The sequence below is a fragment of the Rhea pennata genome, chromosome 2, assembly GCF_028389875.1.
Source record: "Rhea pennata isolate bPtePen1 chromosome 2, bPtePen1.pri, whole genome shotgun sequence".
Taxonomy (NCBI): Eukaryota; Metazoa; Chordata; class Aves; order Rheiformes; family Rheidae; genus Rhea; species Rhea pennata.
In genome coordinates this window covers 138,612,571-138,625,889 of record NC_084664.1, presented here as the reverse complement: position 1 = coordinate 138,625,889, position 13,319 = coordinate 138,612,571, and the positions used below count along the sequence as shown (strand labels likewise).

The 13,319-nt window shown below is 44.9% G+C and overlaps 1 protein-coding gene across 2 annotated transcripts in view; it reads right to left on the bottom strand.

Annotated features, from left to right (window-relative positions):
- Nucleotides 1-3,158: 3,158 nt before the first annotated feature.
- NCALD (neurocalcin delta) overlaps nucleotides 3,159-13,319 on the bottom strand; it is a 63,948-nt gene continuing 53,787 nt past the window's right edge. For both annotated transcript variants that reach the window (XM_062570456.1, XM_062570455.1), the window contains exon 4: nucleotides 3,159-13,208. In XM_062570456.1, coding sequence (XP_062426440.1) covers nucleotides 13,111-13,208 — 98 coding nt within the window. In that variant the 3' untranslated portion in view covers nucleotides 3,159-13,110. The remainder of the gene's footprint in view (nucleotides 13,209-13,319) is intronic.

The following is a 13,319-nucleotide window of genomic DNA, read 5'->3' as shown; positions in this document are numbered from 1 at the left end:
CACAGGCTGTGAGCAGCATTTGGAAAACAAAAGCAGAAAAATGAGTCAATTTTAGTCCCAGCAGAATACAGGCCCCTGAAATACCTTTGTTAATGTCAAATTTTCATCATTAAAATTGATGCAAGTGTATTAATCATTTTCCGTCCCTCTCCCTTTTCTTATCCCAGATTTTGAATCCATAGCCAAAAGAATGTCACAGCAGTTTCTTAACATGGGAAGTACAATGCAGCAGATTTTTGTGATGAGTAAGAAGGAGGAAAAAATTAATCTGTAATACATGTATACTACATGTTTCAGTCTCCTGTTACGTGAGTTCCCGAACCAGAAGGCTCACAAATTTTCTTCCTTTCTCTGTTTCTCTCTTTCTTTCTTTCCCCCTCACCCTTTTCCACTGAACATTTAATTATCATTGTAAAGTAGAACAGCCTTAGTGGGAAGGACTAGGAAGACTTGTGGCAAGGAGTATTGATGTATTTGTCTGAATTACTCAAATGCAAATACTCCAAAGCAGAGGAGAAAATGAAGGCTGGTCTACCTTACTGAGCAAGTGGATGAGAGAGAGAGAGAATCTCTTGGCTTGGACCCACCAGATCTGACTCACTGGGTGAGGTAATCAAGAGTTGAACTCCTGCGGAGTTTTAGAGTAGACTCATCCTCCCTGGCAAAGAGCAGCAAGTCTGGAAAGGGCATAGGCTGTGCTGGAGTGTGGCTGGTGCCACTGGAGCACCTCTCTAACTCAGATCCCTCCAGGTGGGTGGGGGTTTTGGGGACCTGTGTGCTGAGTGAAGGTGTAGCGAGACATTGGCTTCCTCTGGGAGCTAGTCTTTGCAGCCTGCATTCATGCTGCCGGATGGAGATGCCTATGTTATGAGCTCAGTCCAGTGGAGCAAACTACAGTCTCTCTACAGTCAGTGGAGAGAGACAGAGAAGTACTTGACCTGAGGAATGGATGACCTGCTGACTCCCTTAGTCAGGCATAAAGACAGACCAGGCACTGTCCTCCCACTGCAGCTTTCTGCTACTGACATCCCCATGGTTGGCTCAGTCACCCATGTAAAGGTGGGCATCTAGGCCACAGTGGTCATTTAGGCTCTTCCTATGGCCAGCCCAAACAAGGCAGCAGCTGCGTCCCACAGGAGGGACGTGCAGAGCCTCACCATGGCTCATGGCCATAATGAATTGTAGATGTGTAGCAGCTTTTCAACTCCATTTCTCGCATAAAGCAGTGAGAGACTCGATAGCTTTCCCAGGTGTCCTTACTACCTACCATGTTGTGGTGTACTGGAAACTTGGCTGCAGGCACTGGTGCTAACATCTTTGTGATTACAGGGCACCTTGGATGAGAAACCCTCAACCCTCATCTGCTCCCCCGGGACTGCAATGCCGAAAGCACCAAAGCACATTGAACTGTGTCTCTTGCAGTAAAACACTTGCATTGGTCATTTTATTCTCCACCATTTGGTTTCACCTTTTCAAAGAAGAACCCAAGAGGTGAGAACATCTAGTAGGTGCCAGTTACCAGGGAATTACAGCTTCTTGGTGAGGAAATGGGGCCTGTGCAAGCAATGGCAGGGCAGACCTGTAGCGCTGCAGATCAGGAGGGGGCAAAGGTTTGCGTGGACACCCCCCTATCGAGGCCAAGTCCTGAGCGGGACAAGCTGCTTGGGAAACCCAGCCCCTGAGCTCCCCTCTGTTGTGTCAGGAAATGCCAGGGCAATGAGGAAAAAAGTCCCTCATTGGGACTCATTGGTGATTTTTGGGAAGTCGTTTTACTCAGTGGCTCTTAAAATGTGACCGCTTTGCAGGCTGCGAGCTGAGAAGTGCTGTCGGCGGAGGCCGTGGGGCAGCGAAGCAGGAAGTGTTTCCGCTGGTGGGAACTGCAGCACCTTCAGGGTCTGCAAAGGCCAGGTGGTTTCTGATGCAGCCGGACAAGGCTTCACACAGGGTCTTTAAGAAAAACTGACCCTCTCCTATTCGAGAGGATCAAAACGCTCCTCCTGCAGCTCTTCAGTGAATCTTCAGGGGACTCGGTGGGGCAGCAAAGCCGCATTTTCCTCCTCCTTCCCAACTCTGCCTCCCCCCCGAGATGGTGCTGTCTCCCAGCCCGGCCCAGCGCTCGCTCGCCAGCCCTGCGGGCGAAGGCCGGGCGCCTCGGCTGTCCTCCCCCGAGGAAGGCGGGGGGCGGCAGCGGGAGGCAACGCGCGTGCGGCCGGGCGCACCGTGGGAGGCCTCCTGCGCCCCGGCCCCTCTTGATCCTCCGTGTCACCGGCCTGGGATGTAAGGCCCCGAGGTGAATAAAGATCCCCTTTTTACAATTCAATGCTGAATTGTGTTGTGTCCCTGACAGAGGGCGAGGAAAAGGTGCTTCGCAGCGGCTTTGTTAGGCTGGAAACTCGTGGAGCAGAGGCAGCCCGCGGGCGCGCTGAGCCTGCAGCGTGCTCGGGCCCCTCAGCCGACGCTCCAGCAGAGTCACCAGGCTCCGGCCGCGTTTAAGCCCGTATTAATGTGCAGTTCCACAAATAGGCTGTTTTTTTAATCTCGTGAGGAAATAGGCACTGGTTTCAGTTACCTTCCAGTAGGAGTTAAACTACTTTTAGCATCCCAGTGCTAATCCCGGCTCCAAATTTAAACCAGGTAAAAATTTGAGGAGCTTAAGGACCACGCACAGGGCTGCAGCAGGAGCGCGAGACGGGGCCACCTGCGAGGCTGCTCCAGGGCGGGCTGGAAACGCCCGGGGCGACGCTCGGCCGCCTCTGCCCGGCGGGCAGAAGGGGGTCGGGTCCGCGCCGCCCGCTCTTCGTCTGGTGTTGCCGCCCGAACCCGGGGCAGGGGTTCATCCGTGCCCTGGAAAGCCCCCGTCAGCCAGCCGGTCCCGGCTGCCAGAGCAGCTCCCTTAGCCTCGTGCTGACCTTCCCTCGGGTTTTTTTTTTATTCTCCTGCACGACTCGGGGGTGCCCTGGCGCAGAGGGCTTCTCCCCCTTCCTCCCGGCGCCTCCGGATTTGGGGACCCGGCGGTGGGGGGGGGATGAAACCCCAGGAGCAGCCCCGGGGCGAAGCGCGTGTGTCCGGCACCGTCCCTCTCCCTCCCCAAGCCCCACGCTCGTCCGAGAGCCGCCGTCCGCGCCGCGGGCCGGCAGCCCGACCACACGCCACGTAGCTAGCTGCAGCAGAATATTTATTAGTAGGAAAGAACATTTAGGGGATTTCAGTAGGAGAATTTGTTTGAACCGTCGGTGTCCACCGTACATTGGTTTTCATCAAGGTTGTTCAAGGTTACATATAAGAAAAGAAAACAAAATAGTTCATATTTAGGTGCAATCAGTAATTCCAGTATGAAAAAGCACCATGTCACAAAACAGTTTACAATACAAAATTCTTCAAAATCTAACATTTAAAAACAATATTTGTTCAACAGTAATAACAATACAGTAAAAAAATTCTTATTTCCCTTCAAACAATACTGCTTATATATTTTGGCACTGAAGAAAACTATCACAAATGCGTCTTTTTAATCACACAATGATGTTTGGTGAGTGTCTATATAACAAGGAAAAACATGCTTTTGAAGTCAGTCATTTTGCTAGGTGCAGTTTGAACTGCTTTCTCCTTAAGAAGGAAAAAAAAAGCAGAAAAGAAAAAAAAAAAAAAAAAAAGTCATAAGCTGCAGCATGTCCTGTCTTTTGGCCCAAGACGCAGTTGGGAGACATCTCGCCATGAGTGCGTCTAGGCTACCTGAAAGGCAGGAGCCAAACCACTCTTCTCTCTCCAGCCTCTCTCCAAACCTTGCGAGAAACGTAGAGCTAAACTTCCCAAGTGGTCCTGTTTTTTACTGGCTGACCTCAAATTCTCCCTACATTAAGCACCCCAATAAGATTCTAACCCCAAACTTGCAGCTCAGGCTTTTTTTTCCCTTAATTATTAATGTGCAATTACTTCTAAATTTTAGTCGATTAATTTTAAAGTCACTTACACAAGCAGTCTTGAAATGTAAACCCATCAGTTTTGTCCTGATGCAGCCGATGATAGCCTCAAAGGGGACAGAGCATGCACACGAGTGAGACTAAGGATGAACAAGCTTGCCGGTGCGGTCCCGGCAGCCTGCCGGAGCCGGGGAGGCAGCCGAGGCCCCGTCTTCGCGGTTCCCCCATGCAAACTCAAGGCAGGGCAAATGACCTGAGTCACGGGAGCCCTTGCCCTGTCCTGGTTGCTTGTAACCCCGACTGCAGCCTGCTGTATGGGGTCTGGCACACACTGTGTAATCAAAAAGCTGGAATCCGTCAGAGAAAAAGGCAGAAAAATAGACTTTTGGGGAAGAACTAGTTTCCGCTCAAAACTGACCCCTGTTGAAACAAGAATGCAGGTGTTATACTCTATGTAAAACGACGGCATCTGTGTGCAGCTATGACAGTCTTTAAAAAGGCTGATTCTAGTGAACATGCATTTCTTTGTGCTATCTCTATAAGCTGAGCAATAACAAAAAAAATCATTTTAAATAGTTTTTACATCTTACATCAAAGATGCCACTACGAAAACACAATAATTAACACATTAATTAGTACAGTCTTTAAAATGCAAACCAACGCTGGTAAGACTTCCATACATTCTGCATATCCTATGTACAGAAGAGAACAGCTTCTCGAGAGGAGAGGACAGTCATCAAGAGATAATCTTCTGGGGTTTTTTTTCGGAGTAAGTTGCATAATACAAATACATTATCAGCATAAGAAAACTTTACTCGGACACTAAGAGTTCAAAGAAGGTCCTAATTGAAAGTTGATAGGAGGGGAGATGATGTGCGTGCTGAAGGGCACAAAACACATACACAACTCTCCACCAGATTCGCTGTCTCCTCTTCGAGTTGATCATCTACTTTTATCTTCCGGTGGGATTTAACACATCACACTGCAGGCACACATTCCTAAAGCATGCAACAGCACGGAGACATATCCCGAGAGCTGCCCTCAGTCTTTCTGAAGGCAAATCACCCTTAGATGACATTTCCAGTGGGTTTTGCCTGGCTAAGACCTGGCTGGAGACTCAGAATATCACCATGTGAGTTTACAGCAGAACTGGGGAGAAAATTAACACGTCACAATTGCTACAGGACACGCAGGACACTAACAATTCTAGACAGCCATAGAAAAGCTATATGGACCAAATTCATTTAATTAATATTTGTCCCTCTCCTTTCTGAGTTGTAAAAGTCTTTCTTAGGATATGTAGGCTTGCTTAAAAAGCATTGATCTAGAGAGGTATCTAACTTTGCCAAGACACAGGATATGTTGAACTCCATGCTGCTGCACTTAGTCTGCCCCTGGTAGCTTGTTAAAAATTACATTAGATATCTACTCTGCGATGTAGAAACGGCATGGGGGAACACAGAAGAGAATAATCTCTGTGGAGTCATCATGGACTTCAAGGAGAACTGGGTCCTTAAAGCCCATTCAGCTTTTGGCCATAGTGTATTCCAATTTATTAGTCTCTACAGCATCTAAAGTATTTGTCCCAATTTACACAGACAAGTCTATAACTATTTTCTTCTGCATCTATCATGTCACCTACTGGGCAACATTCAAAAATCAAAAAATATCAAGTACTTCTTTCAAAAGAGGCAAATATTAGTCACCTCTAGTTCAAGAGAAAATAGAACTGAATGTACAAATGTCAAATGTAAGACCTCTCAGATGAAGTTGAAGTGAACAAGTGGAAGAAATAAGCATATTGAAACAATCCAAGATTCCCCTTACAGGAAATGTGTGGACAAATACGATCCCCAACTTAACGAAGCACTTTGTTTTTACTAGGCACAGTGAGGCCACCTCTAGAGTAGTTGCTCAGGCAAATCTGCTCTTGGGATCCTTGGGGCTTTGCTAGTATACAACCTAACAGATCAGCAGGACTGAATCCAAGAGGAGCCAAAGAAAAAATCAAGAACACAGCTAAAACATGAATAAGGAAGTCAGACAGAAAAAAAAACAATGAAATATGATCTTCTAAAGCATTCAAATGACTAATACGAAGCATCATGTCTTTAATAGGCTTCCTTAGATCTTTATCAGATTGAGATTCTGTTTTCTTTCTTTTTTTTTTTTTTTATTCCACATACTAAGAAAAACTGTTTGGCTGCCCTGGAAACAGGAATAAGCTAATAACAGGAGATAAAAAGGTGGTGTGTCAGGGAACTCCAAATTCTCTCCCAGATGAGTGTGTAGGATCCATTAATCCTCCCTCTGCGTGCAGTCAATTAGCAGAAGAAACAAAGCTTAGGATTTAAGAGGATTTTCTCAGGTGGGTTCACTAATCATTGTCATCCAGTTCAGTGGGGGAGTGTGAGGCCAACCCTGAATACTGTTGAATACTTGTTGAATGACAGAGAAAACCAGAGACCACCCCCTTCACACATGCTTTTGACGGATGGCTGGAAGAGTATCAGCCTGACATTGCTGCGCCAGAGCGTCTCCTGGACTGTAGCAGCTGGCCGCTCCGGGCAGCACCGGGACACTGCGCGCTGAATGCTGACGCATAGGAAGACACTGTTCCTGCCTGGAAGAAATCAGTTCTCTATGGAATAAACCATGGGAGCGGCAAGCAAACACTGGTCGGGTTCAGTCCGTGGTGGATCAACAAACGCATAAATGATAATGAAAACCACATTGTTCCAGAAGTTTAGTGTGTTCTTGAAATGTTTAATACTACCATTACTTCATAATAGTATATAAATAGTGTGGTTGGCAAGGTACACACCAGGGGCCAAAGGCTGAGAACCAAATCAGAAGCTATTCCACATAAGAGCACCAAGCCTGGCTCCTCCAGATGTCAAGGGCTTGTGCTTGTTATTCATTCAGAGAGAAGGGGTACGGATGGCTACTGGAAGATGGTAGAAAGCCTCTGACGGCCTGACACCCTGAGTGCCTGCCCTGGGAAAGTGAGAGCGTCTTTGGTATAATATCAGGGCAAGAGGGGAAGACCTAAGACAAGTCTGAACTGCACAGTAAGTGAACACAGCGGAGAGGGTGGCCATCGCGTGCTTCAGAACCGGGGAAGAGCTCAGCAGACTGAAAAAAGATCAAACGAGAATCTTTGTGGAAGGACACTGAGTTCCCAGCCTTAGCACATCATGACTTTGCTGGGACAGGGGTAGGGGCAAAACAGCCCAGGAAGTCATATGGACTGAAGTGCAAAGGAGCTATTCTGCACTGACTATTGCTAAGGGTGACTTTCACCTTGTGAATTCAGATTTCTGTCTAAAGGCAGTGATGTGAATTACAGTTTTTCATTTCTCTAACCTTTTCATATTGTTCACTACAACCCAAGCTCTTTTTTTTTTTTTGCCTTGTTTATTGTGCATTAGTCAGCATTTTACAAGTGATATATTAATCTCAACTATACAGGTTAAAATAACACTATGACCTGTGGGAGCAAAGAGGAAATTAAACCTGTACCCCCCACACCCCCAAACCCTCACACCTACACTTTCTGGCTATTATTTCTAAAGATACGCAGAGTATATCTGAAAAGTCTGTACATCTTATACTTGAAAATTCCCAGCCCCAAAACAATTTCTATTTTAGTGTGGATAATTCAGAACCAACAGTAGCAAAAGCCAAACTGGAATAAGGGATGTTGCTAACTGAGACACTCAAGTAGCTAGAGATGGTTTCTGGAAGGGACTAGAAGATTCACTTTGCAGCTGGTTGATCACCCTACTGCTCTGAATGTCATGTCCAGACCTCTCCTACGGTGGTCCCAGTTTCTAGCGTGACTGCTTTTCATATCAATTTACAAACCCTAGTTCTTTTTTTTCTCTATGTGCTTAAAGCATAGCTCTTCTCCTGCCTAACATCCTATTCGTATCTTAAAAAGTTGCTGTAAAATGGTCAACATGGGGTTCTGTGTTGTAAGTGGCTCACACTCATTTTACATCAAACATACTCAGTTTGCAGGTGAAGATCTTTTTGCCTTCAGCAGCCTGAAAAATGACGTTGAGGCTTTGAGAGTCAGATAGATTTTTTTCCTTCTTGTCTACTATGACCAGGAAGAAAGTTCCTGCAGGCAAAATTTTGCCCTCAGTTATGCTTAGGAAATGCCATCCGGTCCTCCTGCCACCCATTTGTTCGACTTCTAACAGGGACACACCAAACAGCTCTGTTGCTTATGTGTAAGAAGGGACAGAGTTATTGTCGTTCTCCAGCAGCACACTCATGCTAAAGGTGAGTATTTAAAGCGTATTTTGTCAGTATGCCTGACGCCGGATGTGCAGAACACAGAGTTGCTCACCTAGAAGGTGCCATTTTTGTTACAGTCCTGTCTCACATCCTACCATGGGTCTGATTTCCCTCTGCTGCGTATCCTATCTCTCTGGTACAGTCAATGGAAAACTCTGCCATTCAGCTCTGAGCACTGCCTGACTGTCTGAAGCTTGCCAAGTTTCTTTATGCTTCCAAGCACATTTCCTGGCCATGATGCCAAGGAAACTGGCTTCTCCTGCTTTCAGACTGCTACATGAGATCATATCCAGTAAGATACAGAGCAAAGAATGCATCCAAATACTTGTACAAATGGCAAGTAAAATACTCTGCTCCCCTGGTCTTGCACCAGTTGCCTGACACCTAATTCCTGAGCCCAAAGACCATCTTGCCACAGAAAACCAAATAAGTACTGTTGGAAAGACAACAGAAGGTGCTGCTATAGTGAGATTTTGGGAGAGGTCTTGGCCCGACCCTCCCCTTCCACATGTTTCACTTGGTGTTAGTACACCAAGCTTCAAAGGGAAACTCTTAGGACCATCAAGGATGTCTCCTCCATCCTGATTGTGCTATATTGCTGTGGTGTTGCATCTTCATCAGTGCTATTAAAAACACGATAGCTTTTTAGAAAAGGGGAGACTGCTCACAGCTGAGGGCACTAGCTCTGATGTAAGGAATCCCCTCTCCACAACGGCACGCTCCCAGCGAGCCTGCCGCTGCCACTGTGTTCCCTGCTTTACATGTACAGAGAGACCTACAGTCACGGTGAAGTTCCCATCTCAGTTTAGTTTGCGGATTAGGACTCAAGATTGAGTTACCACAGTTCATCAAGTTTCCAGGAGTCAGCTGAGCTGTGGTATCTCTCCCTGTACATGCTTTCAGCCCACAGCGAATGCAAGGTAATGCGACTTAGCCTAACCTATGGCGAAAGAAAATTAAACTAAGCCATGTTACTTCATGTTTGCCATGAGCTAGAAGAGCACATACAGAAAATTCCTGTGGCACAGCTCTTGGCGGGGGGGTGGGGGGGAGCAATTTATGAAGCTGTGGCAATTTGGTGGTGTATGAACATTCGTTGTGCCAGTACACACTACTTCTGCATTTAGACCTCTTCCTGTTATGCACTTACAGCTTATTCATTGCAACAGAGGACAATGAAGGATGAACTGCCTCAACTGCAAGGTAAAAATCTTAAAAATGCCTAACTACAGCAAGAGGAACAGCACAACTCCGTTTACCTCAGAAACATTCACTACTTGAACACACAGAGATTCAAATAATGCTGAGATATTGATCTTCCTTCAGTCCCTTTCAAACCCTAAGTGCTCACAAAAGCACATACATGTTGATTTTACAAAGCTTGTGTTCCCTGTTTCCAGTCCCAGAGGACAGTAAAACCAAGACAGGCTCTTGCAGACAGCATAAGCCGTAGTCCTCAACTCACATCTTCAGTCCCAGAGCCTAGATCAGCCTGGTAAGCTGGCTGGGAATGCTCTACAAACAGGACCGTCATTTCTACCAATTACATGTATATGCTGGACATACTCGTTCTATTTATTTAACATATGAGTCAAGGTTACCTCTTGCACATGCAAATATGACTGGAGAACAGATCTACAGCATTGAGATGTGATAGGAAACAGCATATATTCCCTACTATCTTTCATGTGTGGGGATATTTCTAATAGATCTCTTGAAAATGTTTAACTTACTTTGTTATTTAATACAGGATAGGTCATTCTGTTTTCAAAAGACTTACGAAGGCTATTATGACGGTAAATGATAACAGTAGCAAAACAGTAATTCTAATCCAACACACTGCATACCACTACTGTTTCCCTGATCTGAGATCTGCAGATGTTCATATAACCAATTCAGTTATGGGTTGCTTTCAAAGTACATGGAGAGTATATTTTTGTAGAGATAGAGAGGGTCAGTTAATAATTTAAAACAATACCAATCATCAGTGGTAGGTAGGTAAAGAATAACCTTAGCTCACTCTGTAAATGTTTATACAATATTCTTATCTCCAGTTACGTCCTCTGCAGCTGTAGGCTAATTCTTATTCTTCCAGATTTTGTGAACTGTGGAAAGAATTACATCTCCACTGGCCGGGGGTCATATCACAGGTTGTGTTTTCAAATATGTGCTGTAAAGTATTAACACACGAGGCAAGCCTGGCCCAAAAAGCCCAGAACTACTGAGCTAAAACAAACTGGGAGATTTGGTTCTGGGCCAGAAATATTTTATAAAACTAGAAAGAGATGTAATGCAGTTGCTTAAATAAAGGGTAGAATTTTAATAGTTTCAGATAAACACAGCTGCTTCCACAATATTAAAAAAAAAGATGGAAGTGTAGAAGGTATCCAAATTCATTTTCAGTAGATGTCTTTTACTGGGATGCTTTTGATCTTGGAGGCCCGCACTGAACAAAGAGATTAGAATTTCAATGCGTTTAAGTAGACGTGAGGACTGCTCTAACACATCACTTAATTGCCCCTGTGTAGTGGTGGTGATAGAGCATCCCAGGAAGCGGCTGGTGCAGCAGGACCGATTGTTTCTATCTGACGAAGCAGGTGTTAATCAGTGTATGTCCACTGACCTTCATGGAGCAATTCACAGCAACCTAGCCAGGTTCGTCCTACTGAAAAACAACCCTTGAAGCACTAAAGAGAGAACATGGCTTTGAATATGCATGAGGTGATGGATACAGAACCTCTCTGGGGAAAACTAGAAGTTGTCTTGAGGAAGGTAGGCATGTGCTTTTCTTTGAAGGCATAGATTTGCACGCAAGATGTCTAATGAAGATTAGGAAGAAATAAATAAGAAACACTCCATCAACTGGAAGAAATGATGCAAAACTTGCCAGTGGTGTTTGTAACAGGTACCAGCACGAAGTGCTGAAATCTGTTTGTGTCTATGCGTCTGCATTTGGGCCTCTTTTACTTTCTCACTTTCACATATACCCACACATGCCTCTGCCCAGTATTTTAATGAATTTTGCAGGAATATGTCATAGATAACTCTCTGTGATTGTTTGAGACACAAGTGTGCGCCTAAAAGTATTTATCGAGTGCGCTTAGCCACTGATAATAATTTTAGTACAACTGCTTAGGAATTTTATCTAAATTAAAAGTAAATCAAAGATTTACTATGCTTTGCATATTAAACCTGGTAAAGCAAATGGTATTGAAAAATTAAGTCCAGGATACCTTATCTCTTATTTTTGTGCATGCTAGCTAGCGTTCAGCAAAAAATGATCCATAACTCAGCTACTTTTCCATGAGTTCTAATTAATGCTTAGCTAATCCTCATCTGCAAAGCAGACTTATTTTACTTAGTTTATTTTAAATTAAGGCTACTTGGGGATTAGCAACTGCAAGGTCACTTGACACAGTGCCAACCTTGCCGCTCAGGCAGAGGTTACTCTAACAAGCTCACTCGTTCCCAACACTGTGCACTGCCTACACGGATACCTCACCAACAGGATCACAGAGCAGACTTTAGCTAACGACAGATTAACTCCAATTTAGTCAGCATAATGCCTCCTGTCACTAAAGCTTTTCTGTTGCAGCAGTGCTTGTAAAGCTGCTAAGCAATCCCACATAGGCAAACTAGCTGTGAATGCAGCAACTCTGACCAAAGGATAAAATTTTGCAGCAGCAAATTTCAGAACTCCTGCATCTAGGCGAAAAGATAAACATTCAACATTTTTCTCAGAGCTGATCTTTTTTTTTTTTTGTTTTAATTTTTATATATATAAATATACCATAAAGCGTACCATTTCCTTGTTTCAGTACAGATTTTTGAACTTTACTAAAATAAATGAAATATAAATGCTACAATTTTATGCTTAAAACAAATTTTGATGATAGCCTCCCTCTAAGAGCAGGCCCAGAAACTGTGTTAACTACATGGAGAGAGACAAACACACCCCAAAACTTGGTACTGCACGAGAGCATTCGGAACAGCCGATCTGCCTCAGGCTGAGCTGCTTGCAGGTGTTGCGTTATCTGTTCAGTTGAATGCCCACTCTCCTTAGTAGAAACTGCTTTATTACTAACCCGAAAATTTCACATTCAACATGTAACTCCCTTAAATTCATTGTCAAGACCCAGTTTCAATATCTGTGTCTGTCTTTGCTGATCCCAAGTGGCAAGAGGTACTGTCTGTTGTGGATTTTGGGGATCAGGATTGCAAATTGCTGAATTTTCCGATAAAGCCACGTGAAATCAAGCATTGTAAACCTAGTAAGACCATTGATCTTTGTTTTCTCCTTCTCCTTCACAACCTTGAAAACCTTCACAGCATTGAAACAACGAGGCTTAGGTGCAGAGGTGCGGGTAATACAGTCCTCACCAGCTTTGCACATGTGTACTTCTTCACGATACTGTCTTTGAGCTTAACTGGCGCCTTCTGGGTGGGAAACAGAGGTGCGGACGAACTCTACCCCTGCCGTAACCCCTTTGCTTCAATCTCTACTACACTTTCAGGTCCTGCAGGTGACTATTCAGCAACTAAAGCAGCAATCTAAAATCTGTCAATATGTTTTGCTGTCAAGGGTTTTGTTGTTTTATCTTTTCCTTCTCATTGTATACTTTCCAAAACAGACATGTTAAAAGAAAGACAAAATAAAATCTTTAAAACAATGATAACACCACAATATCTGTTTAAAACAGTACTGCCCATGCTCTGGACAAATCGTTAAGAGCAATTCAGCATTCTTATAATTAATCCACAACAAAAGAAGCTATAAGATGCCACAAAAGAAGGCATAATTGGCCATACAGAGGCAACACTACCATGAATGTTGTTTGGCAAGGAAAAAAAAAAAGCAGATACATAATTCATCCAGAGGAGGGGTTCAGAATTGCCCTGCGCTGCTGGGATCGCACTGCAGGAGGCGGACGATGGACGGGTCGCTCTTGGCCCCTCGGATGAACTCCTCCAGCGAGAGCTTTCCTGGAAGTGAAACACACGTTCGCTCAAGGAGCCCGCGCTGTGGCCACGCGCGGAGACCGGCACGGCGCGAGGAAGAGCCCTGGGAGAGCGAGGCGGTGCCCTTCCTCAGCG